The sequence below is a fragment of the Rana temporaria genome, chromosome 5 (assembly GCF_905171775.1).
Source record: "Rana temporaria chromosome 5, aRanTem1.1, whole genome shotgun sequence".
Classification (NCBI taxonomy): Eukaryota; Metazoa; Chordata; class Amphibia; order Anura; family Ranidae; genus Rana; species Rana temporaria.
The window spans coordinates 331,945,798-331,969,004 of record NC_053493.1 but is presented as its reverse complement, the minus strand read 5'-3'; the positions used below and the strand labels follow the sequence as shown (position 1 = coordinate 331,969,004).

Below are 23,207 nucleotides of genomic sequence, written 5' to 3'. Positions count from 1 at the left end.
GTATAGATGTTTGCATGTTTGTTATACTCACTGTGGAACCTAAGGGGTTAATCCACTGCATTGTGTAAAAAATGCTTTTTGATCCTCCTCTTCTTTTGCTGTCCCCAATCCATCTGTTGATATAACAGAGCCTATGGGGCACTCTGCTGTTTGTTGTGTATTGCTAAAACTTTTTTTTTTCTTGGGAGGGTGAACTTGATTAGTACAGGGCAATCAGCACTGTCCAGACAGAGGGTCAGGGGTCCTGCAGCCTCGCAGGACAATCAGAGGAGAATGAAAACTCCTCCTACAAGCTTTAACCAGTGTTTGGCCGGATGCTGATAGAAGTCACAAGACTGCTATATACTGAGAAAAGGTGTTTAGCAGTTTATATTTACAAAAATAATTGCATTTCCACGTTCTGTGTACTGTAGGAGACCAGATATAGTGAATGCACTATTCACTTTAAGGACCGGTTCAGACTGGTGCGATGCCAGAAATCGCATGTGATTTGCACTGCATTGCTGTGCAGATCACATGCGATGTCTGTGTGATGCAAATTCAGCCATGCAAACTGTATGGTTGAATTTGCATTGCATTCGGACCAAACTTGTGAAGGACCCCTTTTTTTGTCCGCACCAGAATCGGATGGCATGGGTGTTTACACATCCGATTCCTGTCGGTATTCACAGTTCGCACTGCGGGGGCGTCGTTAACTTTGTATTGACCATACCTCCCAACTGTCCCTCATTTCGAGGGACTGTCCCTGATTTGGAGCAATGTCCCTCATTCTCCTCATTTGTCCCTCATTTTGGTCTGATCTATATAGATGTATATAAAATGCACTTTTTATCTATCAAAAAGTCTTTCCCAGTGCTAAACCTTTCATCTGATTTCTAAATTGCTGCATTTGTAAATTCCAAAAGCCAATATAAAGAAATAGTAGTGGTAAAAAAAGCACTTGTGGGTTTAACCAATCTTATTTTTTTGTACAATTCTCCTTTAATGGGGCGTGGCAAGGGGTGTGTCCTGTGCCTGCATACTTTTGCTGATAGGTGTCCCTCATTCCCATCTCAGAAAGTTGGGAGGTATGTATTGACACCCACAGCAGTTCTCAGAGGGCAGCATGATTCAGGTGCGATGCGGGAACCTGCACTGGATTCGCAGGGTTTCATGCATTGCACCAGTGTGAACCGAGTCTCAATAGTAGAAATACAGTATATAGATTATTTCTGTAGAAAAAAATATTTAGTGTTCTTTTAAGTGTTTCTCCTCTTTCCCCAGTAGCAAATGAAACTGTACATTTGCTGTGGATGACCTATATGCACATTTTGCCTGGGTCAGCTAAAGCAAAGCCCAATTCCTGGTGGGTTAATAAGCTTTCACCTAAACTGACCTCAGATTACATGTACCTTGAGGACATTTAAAGGTGAAATGTTTTAAAACTGTACTATAAAATAAGAATAAGTAAAAGGCATTTTATGGTAGATTTGGTCATCTTTAGGAGGAAAAATTCCAGACTCATCTTCAAATCCTGTCGCTGTCCCCAGAAATAAGTTATATAAAGCATGTAAGATAGACAGCTCTCTTGAGTATGTTCACCAATGAGACTGGTAAAGAGTTAAAGTGAATCCCCAGAGCTTAAACATGACTCACACTGTGTAGGGGAAAGGTAATCAGTAATGCAGATCAGCATAAGAAGAAACCTCCAGATCTGAAGGGAATATCCCTTGCCTGCAAGTCAGCAGCACACTATGACACATGTCCTTTCTCCTACCAACAGTGTCAATCTACGGCTAAGGCTCTAAGGCACTGATAATATAAACTGTAAGCTGATAATGTTCTATATATTACTGCTGCTGCAATCTGCTTTTGAAATTTGCAGTACCAATTGTGATGCCTTGTTATACAAACATATAAAGAAACAAGGAAATGCTTCTCAGGTTTTTGGCTAAGATCAAGTGTAGTATTTGTTCCAAGGGCATTTTATGAAATCCGTGGGCCTATCATAAGTTGGACCCCATTATTAGATAAAAAAAAGAAAGAAGTGGTGTATTTAAAGCGGAGTTCCAGCCAAAAATCGAACTTCTGCTTATACGGTCCCCCCCCCCCCCCCCCCCCTCCGGTGTCACATTTGGTACCTTTGGGGGAGATCAAAAAGACACCTTTCTAATACAGGTATTTGCTCCCATGCAGAATCCGCAGCGATCTATGCCATGTGTAGCGCCCTGCTCCTATTGAGTAGGCGCTATATTTAAATTTAATTTTTTTCCGAGCTGTAGTTTGCTCAGAATGATTATGTTAATTGCTGGTTTCTGTGTCAGTTCAGCTGTGCTGTGCATTCTTTCCACTTGGCCCTGGGTGTCGCTATCATTTTGGGTCAAGGTTGGAAATACAACATGCTGGATGTATTGAGTGCTTTCTCCACAGAGACAACCCAGTGGGAGTGGTCCTGTCGCTGGGCATTCTGGGAGAGGGTAATTAAGGTACAGGCACAGTTTGGTTGCTCTCTCTGACCTGATGGCCCTCCTGGCCTAAGGTGTGTCGTGGGCAGTTCTTCTGCCTCTGGGGCTGCTGGCCCGAGGTTTCGTTACTGAAAGTAGGTCCAGGAATTCTGGGGCATACTAGTCCAGGGGTGGTCCTGTGCTGTCTTACCTGCGGGCAAAAGCCTAGCAATTGGAGGAACCAGGGGAGGACTTTTCCCAGAGAGGTCCAAGCAAAAAGACTGGTATCTCAGGATAGGCCTGGAAACTCAATTGGAGGACGCATCCCGCTTCACAGTATCGCCAGATGGCTGAAAGAAACAGATACGTGTAGCTATTGTTTGACTTTACAAGGGATTATTCGGTTGAACAGTTCTGTGGCAGAGGATTGTACAACAACTTTATTATATTCATCGAGTCTGTGGCAGAGACTTTGACCAAGCGACGCACCGGCTGCTAAGTCAGTGAGAGAGGCCTATCCAGTGTGGAGACTATTTGTTCTCTGGATGCAAGAGAGTACCTGTGATCCGCAAAGCAAGGTATCTGAATCTCCCCTAACCCTCCATCCCTCTACTTGAAGTTGTTAATAAATAAAAGCATTGGAAAAAAAGAGATTAAGTGTTTGGTGCAGACATTTGTAGATAACTCTCCAATGTAACCCCTAGCGCTGATGGTGAACAGTGGGGTAGCGGCAGACCCAAAAACTAACCAGCAGCTTCTACGGGGGACACATGAACGAAAAAACTCTGGATAGCCGCACTCCAAGATAACTTAAAATAAAGTTGGTCTTTTTATTTTCAAATGCACATGCAGACACCGCAAACAACAGGTACAGAAATGGCCGACGCGTTTCACGCTGCAATTCAGCGCTTAGTCATGGCTAACACAGGTTCACACTAAAATAACATATATACCAATACCACCATCATGTGAGAAAACATCCGCCAATGGCGGTGCTCGATCAATCAAATAATTAAACAATTGATTACATACACATTCAATCTGAATCATATAGAGCAGGTGATGAGGCCTCCCTCACAATTAACAAATTGAAATAAGAAATAAAAAACATATATATAAAACACATGGTAGCAAAACACCTATATGTCCCCTCAAGGCTCCAAAGTTGTGAAGTAACAATTATGACCTATGTGTAACTCCACATAAAGTTACATATTGTATGCATGTTCTAAATATATTAAAAGGATAATATTTTTGTGCATTAAAAGAATAAACAACTAATATTCAAATATGGGCACTCCTGTGTAATGCTGTGAAATTCCTCATCAACCCAAGATGTAGGAATGAAAATTAAAGTGCTTCTATATTTTTATTTTTGGTTTTCTGTGTATATTTTTTAAATACAAAAATTCTAATTCCTATATTTTTATATTTTTTTATATTTTATTTTTATGTTATTTTTCAATTGTGTTCCTAAAATTTATTCAAGGTGTGTATTAGTGTAACTTTAGTGAAACCTAGGTGAATGTGAAATATAATTTGGTGTTCCGCAACTTCCATTTAGATCAAATGGAAAAAAAGTATATATATACTTGCTCAAAAGGAGGAAGAAAAGAAAAGAAAAGAAAAAAAGAAAACTAAAATGTCAATTTGTATTTAAAAAATATACACAGAAAACCAAAAATAAAAATATAGAAGCACTTTAATTTTCATTCTTACATCTTGGGTTGATGAGGAATTTCACAGCATTACACAGGAGTGCCCATATTTGAATATTAGTTGTTTATTCTTTTAATGCACAAAAATATTATCCTTTTAATATATTTAGAACATGCATACAATATGTAACTTTATGTGGAGTTACACATAGGTCATAATTGTTACTTCACAACTTTGGAGCCTTGAGGGGACATATAGGTGTTTTGCTACTATGTGTTTTATATATATGTTTTTTTATTTCTTATTTCAATGTGTTAATTGTGAGGGAGGCCTCATCACCTGCTCTATATGATTCAGATTGAATGTGTATGTAATCAATTGTTTAATTATTTGATTGATCGAGCACCGCAAGCGGACATCTTTATACACCCACCAGAGTCTTGCTTTTCACAGTTATTTTTAACAGTAAAATCAACTTATGTTTCACTATATAAGCTAAGTTTACTGTTAAAAATAACTTTGAAAAGCAAGACTCCGGTGGGTGTATAAAGATGTCCGCTTGCCAACTTTTAACCCTAGGCTTGCTGTGGACAAGTGCGGGTGTAACAAGTTGGCCGCGACGCAACGTCACTTCAGTTGCATATTCAGATGGGTAGCAGCAGCTTCCTGACAGAACACCTGCTTGTTCCCTCAGTGACATGCCAGCCCGCTCTCCAGCCTTACTGCCCGGCATGATTTCTGGTGTATAAATGGTGGGTGTATAAAGATGTCCGCTTGCCGACTTCTATCCCTAGGCTTACTGTGGACAAGTGTGGGTGTACCAAGATGGCCGCAATGCAACATCACTTTGGTTGCATATTCTGATGGGTAGTGGCTTTCTGACATCTCTCCCTGCCCGCCCTCACTCTGGCACACAGCCACTGGCAAGTGACAATCCGTATCTTGTGGCAGGCCACATTGGCAAATGACAATCCACATCTGGTGGCAGGGGATGTGGCAAGTGACAATCCGCATCTGGTGGCAGGCAATGGTGGCAAGTGACACGCTCAGGGCTCCCACTGATTCTGCATTAAGGTGAGTTGTTGAACTATTTAATTTTATAATATAATGTAATAATACTCTTCAATCATCCTGACACCATATCAACCATGGCGCGGTGATGATTGAAGCGCCAACACCAGCCATTGCCCTGACAAATTGCCCACAAAATTTTCTGGTAGTGCCCCTTCAAAGACTAGACTCTGGGTCCGCCCCCTAGCCAACCTCAACAACTTCCTGAAATTCGTGATACGGCTGTAAACGTTTGCAACTATGCGAAAAGTGCCTTCTTCATTACTGTCCCCCGCTTGTGTCACCTTCTACGTCATTACTGTCCCCCACTTGTGTCCCCTTCTTCATTACTGTCCCCCACTTGTGTCACCTTCTTTATTACTGTCCCCCGCTTGTGTCACCTTCATTACCGTCCCCCATTTGTGTCACCTTCTACGTCATTACTGTCCCCCACTTGTGTCCCCTTCTTCATTACTGTCCCCCATTTGTGTCCCCTTCTTTATTACTGTCCCCCACTTGTGTCACCTTCTACTTCATTACTGTCCCCTGCTTGTGTCACCTTCTTCATTACTGTCCCCCACTTGTGTCACCTTCTTTATTACTGTCCCCCACTTGTGTCACCTTCTACTTCATTACTATCCCCCACTTGTGTCACCTTCTTCATTACTGTCCCCCACTTGTGTCACCTTCTACTTCATTACTATCCCCCACTTGTGTCACCTTCTTCATTACTGTCCCCCACTTGTGTAACCTTCTTTATTACTGTCCCCCACTTGTGTCACCTTCTTCATTACTGTCCCCCACTTGTGTCATCTTTTTTATTACTGTCCCCCGCTTGTGTCACCTTCATTACTGTCCCCCATTTGTGTCACCTTCTACGTCATTACTGTCCCCCATTTGTGTAACCTTATTTATTACTGTCCCCCGCTTGTGTCACCTGTATTACTGTCCCCCATTTGTGTCACCTTCTTCATTACTGTCCCCCTTTTGTGTCACCTTCTACTTCATTACTGTCCCCCACTTGTGTCATCTTTTTTATTACTGTCCCCCGCTTGTGTCACCTTCATTACTGTCCCCCATTTGTGTCACCTTCTACGTCATTACTGTCCCCCATTTGTGTAACCTTATTTATTACTGTCCCCCGCTTGTGTCACCTCTATTACTGTCCCCCATTTGTGTCACCTTCTTCATTACTGTCCCCCTTTTGTGTCACCTTCTACCTCATTACTGTCCCCTGCTTGTGTCACCTTCTTCATTACTATCCCCCACTTGTGTCACCTTCTTCATTACTGTCCCCCACTTGTGTCACCTTCTTAATTACTGTCCCCCACTTGTGTCACCTTCTCCTTCATTATTGTCCCCCGCTTGTGTCACCTTTTACTTTATTACTGTCCCCTGCTTGTGTCACCTTCTTCATTACTATCCCCCACCTGTGTCACCTTCTTTATTACTGTCCCCTGCTTGTGTCACCTTCTCATTCATTACTGTTCCCCACTTGTGTCACCTTTTACTTTATTACTGTCCCCTGCTTGTGTCACCTTCTCATTCATTAGAAGGGTGGCTGTGTCTCGGAGTTGGTAATATATTTTCTTGGGGGGGGTGGGTGCATCTGCCCCCCTTAATCTTTCTGCTGCCCAGTATAATCAGCACACTATTTATTTATACAAAACACGAACAATCCTGGTAAATCCCATGTATTGCCCTAAGCCCCTAACAGCACAGACAACCGACAATGACACACTGCTGCTCCATTCATAGCCGGGCTCTCCGGCTGCTATCACCGGGTCGCCTCCACTCGATTCTCCCGCCTGCTCCTTCAGCCCGAGTCACGTGGCGCCGTGACATCACTCCCGAGCCGATCATATGACCGTGATGTCATGAAGTGTCCTTTAAGCCCCTGGAATCCAGGCTGGAGTGTGCTGCAGCCGGCGGAATGGGCAGCTGCTGAGAGGCGTGCACACGGCGCTTTTATTTACTTTTTTTTTTTTTTTTTAGTTTGCATTCATTTATTTTATACATTGTGTTGTGTCCGCGGGATCCCGGAGCACCGGAGAGGGGGGGCTGTGTGCGGCTCTATGGGGCTGACGGAGCAGGAGGAGCTCACTGACTGACAATAGAGCGGCTGCCATTCCTCTCACACACACACACACGGCCTGCGTCACCCGGCCATCCAGGGCACCATTCAGCGAGCACCCGGGCGGGGGAGGCCCTATAGCTGCCTCAGGGAGGGAGGAGGGGGAGAAGATGAGACTGTGACCCGGCGGCGGCGGCTGCTGAGGAGAAGATGGGAGTGCTGAGCCCGTCCGGAGGGAGGAGAAGAAGAGCCAGCTGCCCGTCCACAGCACCGAGCTCATATCAGTGCCAGCCCCGGGCACGAGCAGGGAGCACTGTCCTTAGGGGCCCCAGTATAGGGCCACACCACACATCCCACTGAGAGAGAGAGGGGCAGCACTCATTCATTGTTTACTCCCAGGATCTGCACTCCCCTCCAGGCCCAGGCTGGCCATCTGGCAGCTCTAGTGTTGGCCAAAGGAGCTGCTGTGTCTGGAAGTGTCCCCTGTGCTCCCATCTCCTTCTTTTATCCTAACAATTGCTGGGACCCCCATAGAGGACCAGCGCCTCTCCATCACACCCCACCACTCCATCAGCCTGGGCAAGGTTGGCATCCTATATTATCCTGCCACCCTCTGCCCCCTCCACTCCTCCTTCATAGGGTTGCATGGCATGACTCTGTATGATAAACTGTTGATGAGGGATTTTTGCTAGAGATGTTCTTTTTTTGGACTGCGATTTTTATTTCTATTCTGGCTATTCTCTGAGTTGCCCCTTTTTTTTTTTTTTTTTGACACCCCCCTATAGTCTTTATTTTTTGAAGCACACAGGTGTGGGTGTTTGTGTGTATATATACATAGGTGTTCTTGCTTTTGTGTTTCTTGGTGAGTTTGCCCCCCTGAGGCATTGTTCAATGGAAGTATGTTACCAGCTGCCGGTGCTGCCCCTGGACAGGCCGGTGCCCAAGCATGTCCTAAGCCGCAGAGGTGCCATCAGCTTCAGTTCCAGCTCCGCGTTGTTTGGATGCCCCAACCCAAGACAGCTTTCGCAGGTAAGCGCCATCGATGGGGGCTTTTGGATTAAATATGTGTCGGCACAGAGAAGTTGTCTTAAAGAAGTAGTCCAGGCTAATGTTATTTATGATTAAGGCTGGATTCACGGTATGCGGAGCGTAGCAGAGGGTCCAGTGCGCCCTGTTCAGGGGTGAACCGGGTCCGAATTTTTGCCTCAATTCGGACCTAAAACGGAGCCACAGGACCCTTCTGCTGTGCTCTCTGCGGCAGCCTCCGAGATGTGTCAATCGACTTCGTTGACAGCCGGTCACACTCTACTGTCATGCGATTTGGATGCGGGGAAACCCTCATCCAATTCGCATAAGTGTGAACCCAGCCTGAACCTGCTCCCACCTCCATTCTAAGCCATATACTAACTATCCTTTAAATCAGGGGTCTCCCAAACTTTCTAAATAATGGGCCAGTTCATTATCCTTCAGACGGACCAGATTGTGGCCAGTGAGAGTAGAAAATGTCCTGACGTCTGTACCGACACCCAATCATTGACATCTGTGAAAGGAATGGTGCCCCATCATTGCCGTCAGTGGGAGTAATGGTGCCCTGTCATTGGCGTCGGTCTGAGGAATAATGCCCCCATCATTTGGCGTCAGCGGATGGAATGGTGCCCCATCATTTGGCGTCAGCGGGAGGAATGGTGCCCCATCATTTGGCGTCAGCGGGAGGAATGGTGCCCCATCATTTGGCGTCAGCGGGAGGAATGGTGCCCCATCATTTGGCGTCAGCGGGAGTAATAATGCAAGTCGTCGGAATTGTGCCCCCCTCATTTGTGCCAGTCAGAGGAATGGTGCCCTGCCATTGTCGTGAGTAGGAGGAATGGCCTCCCAAGGGCCAGATGAAGGCAACTAGAGCGTCGTATCTGGCCCCCAGGCTGCAGTTCGGACACCACAGCTGTAAAGCAAAGCTGTGTATACTTGCCTAATCTAAGGGTGCCCTGGTCCGGTCATGATTGGATCCCAGCAACTGACGTCGAGAGGAGGAACAGTGGACAATGGGTGCCCCATAGTAAGTCTTTGGGTGGCGTTACTGCATAGGCATTGCAGCTGTTGGCGCTGCTCTCTCCTCTGAAGTTGGTTGCTGTGACTGGATCAGAGCAACCTTAGATTAGGTAAGTATACACCTCTTTACTTTACAAGGTGGTTAGTATCGGGCCTAGAATGAGGGTGGGAGAAGGTTTACGCTTGGATAGTGTTAGCCCAGACTTCTACTTTTACTCAGGTAGCCAATGATCCTTAAGTGTACGCTACCCTAAATATTTACACATGTGTATTTTATAAATTGTTGTCCCTATCAGTTTCATTTGAAGTATCTGGATGATCCTGCTAGTCGCCTTTCTTCTTGACTGCACAAAGTTGGATCCATTCTTGTCTTTCTACTCTTTTTTTTGGTTGGCCATTCAGAGGTACAGGACACTGTGCAGACACACAACATACCTGTATTGGATAGTTTGTTCAGCTGACACACCCCCTGGCCAATCACAGCTTACCTCTTCAACACACCCCCTGCTCAAACACAGCCTGCATCTTACCTCAGGCTGAGCACACTGTGCAGACATATAGGCTGCCTGTATTTTAGTGTCCTGTAACGCGGCTCCTTACTATCGGTCAGAAGACATGCATGGTCACCTGACAGAACATTTTATCCTTGCAAGAAAGGTCATGTCTGAAACTAAGCAAAAGCAGTTATGGTGCCTGCCTGCATAGTTATAACTGTATTAGAAAGTGTCTATAACATTGCAGGTTTACAACTACAGTACTTTTAAAAAGGAACTTCCATCGGTATTGGTTCACACCAGAATGCAGTGTGTGACAGGTGCATTCTGAACATGTGTGCACATGCATACATGAACATGTTGCCCTTGCGATCTGCTTGCAGGTGCCTATATATTAACGCAGAGCGTTTGTGGGCACAAAATTACAGGGTACTACATGCGGTTTGGTGCAGAGTGCATTTTTAAAAGTGGTGCTAGCATTACATTTTTGCGCAGTTAGGTATGTTTTGCTGTCGTACCACACTGCATGAGAACGTTCAATGCCAGCCTGTACCAGCCCTTAACCCCTTCCCGACCAGCAACCGCAGTTGTCCTGTGGCAGGTTGGCTCCCCTGGGCGAGCCATCGTAGCTGTACGTCAGCTCTTTAAGACGCTGTAGCAGGTACACACATTGGCTTCGGGGGCATGCGGGTGTGCCTTTGGCGGCCACGGTGACCGCCGGGCACCCACGATTGCTCGTGACAGAGTGAGATTCGGGGGGGGGGGGGGTGTGCGTATATAAACACGCAAACTATTACAACCACTTTAACTTGCAGGTAAGCCTAGATTAAGGAGATATTTGCAGAAATTGCGGCACCGATGTCTATGGCGCATGCGCCGTAGACATCAGGCGCACCGAGTGTGCGGTTTTTAACGGCAATCATGCAGTTACTGGCGGCACCCGCACACATTCGCAGGAGTAATGTCATCGCGGCTCTGGCCAGTCACAGCGCCGGAGCCACGATACACGGAAGTTACTCCGGGAGAGGTGTCGGAGGAGGTGGCGAACAAGGGTCGCTGTTGGGGGGGGGGGGGGGGGGTGCTTCGATCTTAGGTAAGTAATTCATAATAATTTTTATCGAGAGGGTTTACTTCCTCTTTAACTCTTCTCTGCCAGTGATAATTTATACAGTAATCGGTGGCTATTTTTAGCTCTGATCGCTGTATAAGTGTCAGTTGTCCCAAAAAATTGTCAAGTGTCCGCCACAATGTCACTGATGGAATTCCCAAGTGTTGGAATATAAAAAAAAAAAAAATACTTGCTAGTTCATGGAGTCTAGCGTTGTCTTCCTGGCACCCATTACTTTCCTTACCTGCTCCTTCTCCTGTGTCACCATCTTTCACTAAGATCCAGCACCTGCGAGGACACCGCAGTGTGTCTTGCACATGTCTGGGATCTGCTGCGCATGTGCAGAAAGCCACAGGTTTCTGACCGGTCCCGTAGATTTCACCTACACCTGGATGTCTGCACATGCAAGGGTGACAATCTTGCACATGCACAGAAAGCCCATGGGACCGGCAGAGACCCATGGCTTTCTGTGTATACAGTGTACCCGGAAAGTATTAACCTTTTCACTTTTTTGCTATGTTACAGCCTTATTCCAAAATGGGTTAAATTCATGATTTTCCTAAAAATTCGACAAACAATACAACAACGTAAAAGAAGTTTGTTTGAAATCCTTGTGAATTTATGTCCTGTTGAAAGATGAACCTTTGCCCCAGTATGAGGTCCAGAGTTCTCTGGCGCAGGTTTTTATCAAGGATGTCTCTGTACATTGCTGCATCCATCTTTCCCTTGATCCTGACTAGTCTCCCAGTTCCTGCTGCTGAAAAACATCCCCACAGTATGATGCTGCCACCACCATGCTTCACTGTAGGGATGGTATTGACCAGATGGTGCCTGGTTGCCTCCAGACATTACGCTTGCCATTCAGACCAAAAAGTTTAATGGTTATTTCATCAGACCAGAGAATTTTTGTTTCTCATGGTTTGAGTCCTTCAGGTGCCAACTCCATACGGGCTGTCATGTGCCTTTTACCGAGGAGCATCTTCCATCTGGCCACGCTACCATACAAGCCTGATTGGTGGAGTGCTGCAGAGATGGTTGTTCATCTGGAAGGTTCTCCTCTCACCACAGAGAAACGCTGGCGCTCTGTCAGAGTGACTATTGGGTTCTCGGTCACCTCACTGACTAAGGACCTTCTCTGATGGCTCAGTTTGGCCAGGCAGCCTGCTCTAAGGAGATTTCTAGTGGTTCCAAACTTCCACTTACAGATGCTGATTCTCATTAGGACCTTCAATGCTGCATAAATATTTCTGTACCCTTCTCCAGATCTGTGCCTCGAGACAAGCCTGTCTCCGGAGGTCTAGAGACAATGTTTTGGACTCCATGGCTTGGTTTGTGCTCTGACATGCACTGTTAACTGTGTGTGTGTGTGTGTGTGTGTGTGTGTGTGTGCGCGCCTTTCCAAATCATGTCCAGTCAACTGAATTTACCACCAATGGACTCCAAGTTGTAGAAGCCTCTCAAGGATGATCAGTGGAAACGGGATGCACCTGAGCACAATTTGGAGTGTCATGGCAAAGGCTGTGAATACTTATGTACATGTGATATTTTTTTTATTTGAATACATTTGCAAATATTTTAAACCAACTTCTTTCACGTTGTCATTATAGGGTATTATTGTTTGTAGAATTTTGAGGAAAATAATGAATTTAATCAATTTTGGAATAAGGCTGTAACATAACCTAAAATGTGGAAAAAGTAAAGCGCTGTGAATACTTTCCGGGATGCACTGTATGTGAGATTCAGCCCACACTGATCACTGGACTGATGTCAGGATTCAGGAAATGGGAAAAACTTGACTCCTGAATTCCTTATCTGTTTGCCCACCCCAGTCTTACGTTTTAAATATTAAAAGTCTAAAGCCCGACTTATTTTTTCCTTCATTTATTGCAGGTACTTCTATAGTGCTGACAATTTACAATGACATACATGCCTGCATACATACATAAAAGCCTCCTAAATACCTTTGACGTGACATGCTGGCAGAGAGGGGGAGAGAGTTCAGCGGAGGATGGAGGCACGTAAACTGACCACAGTAATCAGGTCTCGGAAGCCATGGTTACAGTAGTCGGTACACCAAGGGGGACACAGGAACAGGCAGGATCAACCAGGTTTTTTACAGCTTAGAGAGGGACAGGTTAGACAGCACAAGGACTGTGCTGTGTAACTTGCTATAAGGGAGCAGGATAATTTTTCTCCGTCCCCCCCCCAACCATTTTAAGGCCCCATTCACACCTGAGCGTTTTGTAGCTTGAAGCCTCAAGCTACAAAACGCTGGAGGGAAAAAAAAAAAAAAAATTCTTCTCTATGGAGATGGTTCACATCTCCACTCCAAAATGCCTAAAGCTTAGAAGCTCCAAAACGTCTGAAGCTCAAACAAGTTCTGGAGCTTCTTTTTAGGCATATTACAGGTGTTTTTCTTCTTTTTACGTTGGTGACCATTTGACCTGTACAAAAATGTGTCAAAAACGTAGTAAAAAAACGTGCCTGAAAACAAAACGCTCAGGTGTAAATGCAGTCTGCCGCGTACACACGACCGGTTTTTCCGTCGAAAAAAAAAAAAATCTGACGGCTTTTTCCATCAATTCCGCTCAAGCTGTCTTGCATACACACGGACACACCAAATTATGACCGTCAAAAACGCGGTGACGTACAACACTACGCTGAGCCTAGAAAAATTACGTTCAATGCTTCAAGCATGCGTCAAATTGTTTCCGAGCATGCATGTTGTTTTTTTTTTCTCTCTGTCGGAATTCCATACAGACGAACGGAATTTTGTTTTCGTCGAGGGGGGGGGGGGGGGGTTGTGTCAGGAGAGGGGTGTGTCGGGAGAGAACATGTTCTCTTTCTAAGTCCACTGTAATTTTCGATGGAAAAAGTCCGATGGGGCATACACACGGTCAGAATATCTGATGAAAAAAATTCCGTCCGACTTTTTTCATTGGAAATTCTGATTGTGTGTACGCGGCATTAGAGACAACAGGAAGTGGGAGGAAAAGTAATGTAAATTCCATCTTTGACAGTTGTCACCAGAACAGAGTTCTCATTTAACGATTTCCCCGCTATTCCTACTTTGGAGACCTCTGTAAAACTGTGGCTTTACCATCGCATTCTGTGTTTGACATTTTTGAGCTTTTCTGGTACATTCTAGTACATTTTTGGTATATAGCTTGTTATACACAAGTGGTAAAGTGTGAACAGTCCTAAAGAACCCTGCTGCCTATAATCAATTAAAGTGAAAAAATGGCTCCTCCCAAATGTTTACCTGTGACTCCTTATGCCCACCAAACTCGGCTCTCAGAAAACGAAAGGTGAGTGCCACTGTTAAGGCACATGATAGCTATTTTTTACTTTTGCATAATTGGGTCCAGTCATACCACTCCACCGTGTTATGCTGTACACATGTCAAATTTGGAACTATTTTTAGTTTCAAAATTTTCACCTTGGTCAAAAAATCGAACGATTTTTTTTAAATTCGTGGGGCCGAAGCAACGACTGATTTTTTTTTTTTTTTTTTTTTTTTCCCTGCGGCCTTTAATGGTAATTTTATCTGGGTTTACCTGTGCGGAAGAGAATATTGCACCTGTGCTAAAGATGCAAATAAACACATATTTAGAATGAAGGAGCGGATCAGATGACAAGTCCCCAGTCTTTGTAAACTTTGGGTACTTCAGAATTGGTAATCGTTATTGGGCTCGGTTCACACTGCTTCGATGCAAATCCAGTATGGGTTCCCACATTGTATATAACTCAAAGGCAGTTCACACTGCCCTATGTGAACTGCTGCGGGTGTCAATACAAAGTTAATGATACCCTCAGATCGGTTCGCATATCGCAGTATGAACTGTCAATTATAACATGAATTGGATTGCATGGGTGTGAACACCCATGCAATCTGATTCTGGTGCGGATCAAAAAAGGGTCCTGCACAATTTGGTCCAAATGTATGACTGAATTCGCATTGAACAGACATCGCATGTGATCTGCACTTTATTTATTTTTTTCTGACCAAAAATGCAGCAAGCCCTGGACCAGTGTGTAGACATACATGGAATTTAACCATTTTATGACCGCCCTATGCAGATATACTGCAGCAGGACGGCCCTCTTGTGCAAAATCATGTACCTGTACATGATTTTCTGCATTGGGTCTGGGGTGTGCACTGTAGGCGACCTGCTCCCGCTGTGATTGGACATGGCGGGAGCCTACCAGTGGGTCTGGCAGATGTCCGCCGAGACCCACCGATCGCTCTAAGTACATGCAGAACAGTGGTCTGCCTATGTAAACAAGGCAGATTGCCGTTCTGCCAGAGGTGAAAATGGAGATCTTGTTTCTGCTAAGCAGAAACGCGGATCTCTGGTTTTCCCCTGTTAAAGCACCCCCTAGGGACACACTTAACCCTTTATCAGTGCTGATCTCTAATGTCACTGGTCCCCAAAAAGTGTCGGATGCCTGATTTGTCCGTCGCGGTCCTGCTAAAAATTGCTGATTGCCGCCATTACTAGTGAAAAATAAATACTCCATAAAAATATCCCATAGTTTTGTAGACGCTATAACTTTTGTGCAAACCAATCAATATATGCTTATTGGGCTTTCATTTTTTTTTTTTTTTACCAAAAATATGAAGCAGAATACATATTGGGCCGAATTGATGACTTTTTTTTTTTTTTTTTTTTCTGTAAAGGTGCCGACAAATTCATATTAATTTAAAAAGTTGAATATAATCTTTTTTTTTTTTTTAAGAATTATTAATCCAATTGTCATTGGGACAGAAAGTCAGGTGAAATCTTCTGAACAGGAGCAAAGATAGCAAAACAAATGTTACAGGGGTGTTAACCCTTCTTCTGCTATCCAAAAAGCTTAAACTTTTTTTTTTGGCTGGAGCTACACTTAAAATGTACCGTACCTGTTCCTACTTGCAAACAGATTCAACTTAAAGCGGGGGTTCACCCTATAAAAAAATTCTAACACTACATCCAGCCCAGTTCTGAAAATAAAATTAGACTGATCCTTTTTTTTTTTTTTCGCCGTAGATAGCGTTTATCCTTAGAATTCACAGCGGCTTCCGGGTAGGGAATCCCGCGGGAGTGGGCGTTCCTATTGACATGCCAATTGATTGACATGCTAAACGACGGCACATACATCGCGTCACCACTTCCTGAAAGAAGGTCGGCTCTTTTCGGCGCCGAATAGAGCTGAGCCGACCCGAGCTTCTTTCGAGAAGTCGTGACGTGCTCTATGCGCCGTCGTTTAGTAGGTCAATCAATTGGCATGTCAATAGGAACGCCCACTCCCGTGGTATTCCCTACCCGGAAGCCGCGGTGAATTCTAAGGATAAACGCTATCTACGGCGAAAAAAAAAAAAAAGGGTCAGTGTAATTTTATTTTCAGAACTGGGCTGGATGTAGTGTTAGAAATTTTTTATAGGGTGAACCCCCGCTTTAAGAACAAACCTACAGACCCTGTCTTGTTTGTAACCTAGGGACGGACTGTATGGGTTAAATGTGTTCATTTGTGTAATGTGTGCTGCTTATTAGTAAAAAAAAAATGTTTTCTCTGTGTGATGCTTTGGGCAATTTTCTGTGGGAAACCTTTTAGGTCCTGTCATTCATTTGGATGTTACTTGCCGTGTACCATCTACCTAAACATTGTTGGTGACCAAGTACACCCCTTAATGGAAACGGTGTTCCCCGATGGCAGCGGCCTCTTTCAGCAGGATAATATGCCCTGCCACGCTGCAACAATGGTTAAAGAATGGTTTCAGGAACACAAGAATGAGTTTGAGGTGTTTGCTTGGCCTCAATTCTCAATCCCTCGAACATCTTGTGGGATGTGCTGGAGAGTCTGATTCAGGAAGGTCCTCACCTCGCAACTTACTAGACTTTGTGATTGGAACCCTTAAAAAAATCTTGTTCTCGTATAGCAGGTTAAACAGCACAGTGCTTGTGCGGTCTAACCTGTCGCTCTCTCTAAGCTATAAAAAACCTGGTTGTTTAGCTTCTTCCCGGAAATGGCCGTATCTGTACGTTATCAGGTTTCATTGGTCCTATCGCGATCCTGGTAATTTTTTTTTTTTTTTTTTTTTTTTTTTTTTTTTATAGAGCCAGCAATAAGTGACCCTTCAGCTATAGAACCATGCAATCGCTTTTACAGTGGCTGCTCCGCTCACACAGGGATAGATCCAAAGTCTAGTCTTGGGAGGGGCACTACCACAAAATTCTGCAGGCAATTTGTCAGGGCAATTGGCTGGTGTTGGTGCTTTAATCATCACGGCGCCATGGTTGATATGGTGTCAGGATGATTCAAGCGCATTTATTACTATTATTGCATTGTAATATAAAATTAAATGGTTCAACTCGCCATGATGCGGATTGTCGCTTTCTACATCCCCTGCCACAAGATGTGGATTGTCACTTGCCAGTGGCTGTGTTCCAGAGTGAGGGCGGGCAGGGAGAGATGTCAGAAAGCCACTACCCATATGAATATGCAACTGAAGTGATGTTGCATTGCGGCCATTTTGGTACACCCGCAATTGTCCACAGTCATAAGCCTTGGGTTAGAAGTTGGCAAGCGGACATCTTTATACACCCACCGGAGTCTTGCTTTTCACAGTTATTTTTAACAGTAAACTCAACTTGTATAGTGAAATATAAGTTGAGTTTACGGGTTAGAAATAACTGTGAAAAGCAAGACTCCGGTGGGTGTATAAAGATGTCTGCTTGCCAACTTCTAACCCAAGGCTTACTGTGGACAAGTGCGGGTGTACCAAGATGGACAGGCCCATCTTCTCGCTCCCCCGCTCATTATTTTCTCGGGGGAGGGGGGGGAGCAGTTGTGCCCCCCCCCGGATCTGCCCCTGTGCTCACATCAGTTTCAGGCAGTCGGGTCAGCTTACCATAGTGAGAAAGGTGGAACTTACGTTCTGTAATGATGTATGAAACTGGAAGCGACAGATTTTGTCACTTCATTTTACCGGCTTGTAAAGCATCTGATCAAACTGATCTTTTTTTGATCAAATGCTTTTAAAGGCAGAGGAGAGATCTGGGGTCTAGTAGGATGTTGTTCATCCCTCGTGATAGTAAGGGCCCTTTCACACGTGCGGACCGTACATTAGATCAGTTCAGTCACGTTTTTTTATTATCAGTTGTCAGTAAACATCAGTTTTCATCCGTTTTCACTTCCGTTTTCCATCCGTATAGGTCAGTGGTTTATTTATTTTTTTTTAGAACTTTATTTAATCAGTCTTTCATGAATTTTTTATGAAAAACGGATGTCAGCGGATCGGATGTTAACGGATCGTCCGCTAACATCCGTTTTTCGTCCGTTCCATTTTTTTTTTTTCTACGAAAGAAAAATAGGGTTTTCTTCCGTTCAAAAAAACTGAGCTTAACGGAGACGGCTGCTCATCCGCTAACGTCCGCTATCCCATAGGAAAGCATTGCAGTCCGTTTTAATCCGTAAACGAACGGACGAACGGTCCGCACGTGTGAAAGGGCCCTAAAAATGTTGAGACAGCAGTAGAAATAATAGCATTGGACCTCCTGTCTGATTCTAAACCGGTAACATGTAAAGGCTTTTAAAGCCTCGCCTTTGGAGATTTTTAGGTGCTGTAGCTTGTTGTCACAGACATGTGCAGTGTAAATAGATACCAAACAACGTATTTTACTAAAAACAAAACAAAAACATAAATTGCAAAAACAACTTTGCTTTCAGAATATGTTTGGGGTTTTTTGTAATTTTAAAGTGCAGATTTTCACTTGGATGTGAGAAGTGTCAGAATTGGTTGGGCAACAAGTGGTTAATAGCCACATTTGACAAGAATGGAAGATCCTTCTGTCAAATGTCATGCTTTGTGACATTGAGCCTTTCCACTCAATAAAAATCACTTTGGCTTCTTGGAACTTGACAGGTTTTGACAAGGTATTGCTGGGAAGAAGCTGAGGGTTGCCTTCTAAAATGTGTCCTTCTCAGTACATTACATGTTATAAATGCTTCCTACCACTGCAGTGAAGACATGCATACCATTGTCTGGCTGCTGCCATTATACCTATGCACTTTGTCGCCTTGAATTAGGAAGAATACACATTACCTCCTGGGTATAGAGAACAGACAGAAAACAACTCCTTACATTTCCTAGTCGATCACAGGTTCCAAATTTTTTTTTTTTTACCATTTTCATATCGATTTCTGTTGCAGAAGTTTTGGATCCTGACTTTGGTGTGCGAGCATCAGATGTCAGTGCTGCTTTGTAAATAAACTGTGCTTATTTCAGATCTTTTCATAACACTCTAATGGTAAATATTCGCATCAGTTCGCAAGTTAGTGTGCAGCTGGTCTTCAACGGCACAGACCCACGTGTACACACAACTGTTTGCGTGTTGAAGCTCAGATATTTTGTAAGATACTGAAGGTGGATTTTAGGCCATATTGTTTAATGCCGCTTATTTGTTTTCAAGAAGTGAAAAAGTAATTAAAGCTAAAATATTCCCTAAACACCACTGCGTGTTGTACTGTTGTCACATCACATGCAGGTAGTATGGTGTGTAATTTTTATAGAGTGAGAAGAGATGGACAAATAATAATTTATTTATGTAAATGCATTTATTAACCACTTCGGCCTCGGACCATTTGGGTGGTCAAAGACCAGGCCACCTTTTGTGATTCGGCACTGCGTTTTTTTCCCCACAAATAGAGCTTTCTTTTGGTGGTATTTGATCGCCTATGCGGTTTTTATTTTTTGCGCTATAAACAAAAATAGAGTGATCATTTTGAAAAAAAAATCAATTTTTTACTTTTTTGCTATAATATCCCCAAAAAATATACTTTTTTTTTTTTTTTTTTTTTTTTTTTTTTTTAATTCTCAGTTGAGGATGATACGTATTCTTCTACACATTTTTGGTAAAAATCGCAATGAGCGTTTATTGATTGGTTTGCGCAAAAGTTATAGCGTTTACAAAATAGGGGATAGTTTTATGGGATTTTACTAGTAATGGCGGCAATCAGTGTGTGGGTGGGTTTTTTTTTTTCTTCGTGACTGCGACATTATGGCGGACACTTTTGACACAATTTTGGGGCCATTGTCATTTTCACAGCGATCAGTGCTATAAAAATGCACTGATTACTGTGAAAATGACCCTGGCAGTGAAGGGGTTAACCACTAGGTGGCACTGTTGGGGTTAAGTGTGCCTAGCATAGTGATTCTTGCTGTAGGGGGGATGGGCTCTGTGTCACATGACACTGATCTCCGCGTACATGGAGCTGAGATCTGTGTCATTCTCACTAGGCAGAGCAAGGAGATGCTTGTTTGGACAAGCATCTCCCTGCTCTATACCTCCGTGAGACGATCGAGTCCACTGGACCCGCGGTCCGACTCACGGGGAAGGCGGCAGGGTCGCGAGCGCACCGGCGGCGCGCTCGCGACCACACGGCAGGCATTTAAAGGGCCATGTACAGGTACGTGATTATGCCTGTCTGTGCCATTCTGCCGACGTGTGTATATATACCGTGGGCGGTCCTTAAGCAGTTAACCTACCCATTCAAATAGTTTAAAAGAATACCTGCAGTTCATTGTGCTCTAAAACTGCAGCATGCAGATTATTTTTAGCCACTTCAGTCAGCCCCGGAAGAATTGGCTGCCCAATGACCAGGCCATTTTTTTGAGATTCAGCACTGCGTCGCTTTAACTGACAATTGTTGAATTGTTGCACCCAGACAAAATTAACTTCCTTTTTTTGTTTTTTCTTTAACAAATAGAGGTTTCTTTTGCTGGTATTTGATCACCTCTGCTGTTTTATTTTTTGCGCAATTAACAAAAAAAGAGCGACAATTATGAAAAAAAAGCAATTTATTTTACTTTTTGCTATAATAAATAATCCCCCAAAAAAGAAAAAAATATATATAATCCTTCCCCCCCCCCCTCTATTTAGGCCAATTATGTATTCTACATATTTTGGGTAAAAAAAAACACAATAAGCGTACATTGATTGTTTTGCGCAAACGTTATAGCATCTACAAAATGGGGGATAGTTTTATGGCATTTTTATAATAAAAATATATATATAATTTTTTTTCTTTACCAGTAATGTGGGCTATATATAGCCACCGGCAGATTCGAAGCAACATAAAGGTACGTTGCTTTGCCTGCCCGTGCCAGTCGGCCAGTGGTTAAAGAGGACTGCAATGCATCTCTAGGGAGAATGGGTCCTATTGACCGAAGTCACTCTAAACCGACACTGCGCACAGCTAAACATGTTTAGATTTCCTGTGTTTAGGGGAAGTACTGTTGCACTTTTGTCATCCTGTATTCTAGATTTGGAGAACACATCTATTTAATTGTAGAAGAATATTCACTGGGCTTCTAAAGTTGGCTAAAGGCTAGTTAGATTTTCATTATGCTGACCTGCATTTACTTTCTCGTGGAACTACACTGCATATGAGCACCAAAAACTAAATTTCAAATTTTTTTTTTAATCAAAATAACAAACCTGTTATACTCACTTGCTCTGTGCAATGGTATTGCACAGAGTGGCCCCAATCCTCCTCCTCCTTGAATCCCCTGCCAGCGATCTTGGCTCCTCCCTCTTCTTTGTGTGTCTCCATATTAAGCTGTTTGCTATGGAGGCACATGGTGTAGACTCATGCAGTGGGACTTCGTTCTGCCCCCCCCCAACTCCTCACTGCATTTGAGTGACAGAAGCAGGAGCCAATGGCTATTTGAGTCCCTGTGTGAAGAGGAAGAGAGGAGAAGCGATGCAGCTGTGCACAATGTTGTAGATCCAGCTTTGTGCACAGTGGCTTTGCTTCTCCTCTCCTCACACAGGGAAGGGGGAGGTCAGAGAATTTTTTTTTTTTTTTTTTGTATATTAACTTAATTTTAAATATTCAATGTAAACTCGCATATCTCCATGCTTTATTTTGCTGAGAAATCACTTTGAAAACACCAACAAAGCATTTCTGGCTGTGGCCATCTTAAGTAACGGCAGATGATTCATGTAGCATTTACTTCCTAGATTTTAGCTGAGAAAACCCATTCTGTAGACTCCTGGGATGTATTGTATCAATTGCCTGGTTCTGGAAACCAGGAAGTAACTTAAAAAATGTGTGTGTGTGTGATATATATATATATATATATATATATATATATATATATATATATATATATATATATATATATATATATATATATATATATATATATATATATATATATATATATATATAAAAAAACAGTAAATATAATGGGAAAGTAATATGTATTTACTAATGCTAGCTGTATAAGGATTACACTTTATATAATGTTGATTGAGAGAGTGTGAATGTAGCTTAAGCCTAGGTTCACACTGGAGCAGTGCAGGAAACTGCATGTGAATCGGACCGGAATCGCACCACATTCCTGTTCAAATTAGGACTGCAACTAACAATTATTTTCATAATCGATTAGTTGGACAATTGTTTTGATTAATCGGTCAATAACCTTAAAAAAAAATTAAAGTTTAAAAAAAAAAAAAAATGTATTCTTAAATATCCCTATGAATTGGTAAATCTAAATAACCAACTATATGGTTGGGAAGAAAAATCTCGAATCCACTCTGAGAATAACTGACAGATATACTGGATATACTTTCGAGGGTGAATCTGGTAAAGATCATCACTCGGATCAAATGATTTTTTTTTAATTAAAGAAAAAAAAAAAAGTTAGACTGTTTTCCAAACAGAACTGTAATAAGATATGCTGGCCATAAAACAACCTCTTCCTTCAAAAAAAAAAATATATATATTTTTTTAAGAACCTTTTTTTTACTAATCATTAGTGGGGTCAAATCGACATTCGTTTTCAAACACAGTGATGGGGAATGTTCAGAAATAGAAAACTTCTTGGTTAAAATAATTTTTCAGACAGTGTATGTGGTTTTCGTTCAGAAATTACATTAATTTTAAAACAGAATGTTTAAAACCAAGTGAAAATTTCAAATGACATTCTTTCATTCAGCGAATGTACAAAGACTCCGTTATAATATAATATTAACAGTAATGACTTGCTCTTTTTGTACTATAAAGGGCTAATTTTCTTTTTTTTTATTTAAACCCCATTATGTTACTGGCTGATCGATTATGAAAATGGTAATCGATTCAGTTTCGGCCCTAGTTCAAATCGCATGTGGTTCTTTGCAGTGCGATTTACATCTGTCAATTTTGTATGGCTTAAATTGCTCCGCATGCACACGAAATGGGTGCATGCACTTTTATTTTGTTTTTAAATCTGCACTGGAATTCAATTGCATGGGTAATCTGAACCATGTTATCTGATTCTGCTAATTGCACTGAGTTTTTTTTTTTTTTTTTTGTAAACCATTTTT

The 23,207-nt window shown here is 42.9% G+C and overlaps 1 protein-coding gene across 4 annotated transcripts in view; it reads left to right on the top strand.

The window, feature by feature from the left end:
- The first annotated feature begins 7,012 nt into the window (after positions 1-7,012).
- The window catches only part of PDE7A (phosphodiesterase 7A), a 127,858-nt gene continuing 111,663 nt past the window's right edge, over positions 7,013-23,207 (top strand). For 2 of the 4 annotated variants that reach the window (XM_040354312.1, XM_040354311.1), the window contains exon 1: positions 7,014-8,235. In XM_040354312.1, the coding sequence (XP_040210246.1) occupies positions 8,098-8,235 (138 nt within the window). In that variant the 5' untranslated portion in view covers positions 7,014-8,097. Of the gene's footprint in view, positions 8,236-23,207 lie in introns of all 4 variants that reach the window. The other 2 variants (XM_040354309.1, XM_040354313.1) reach the window with 2 other exon arrangements.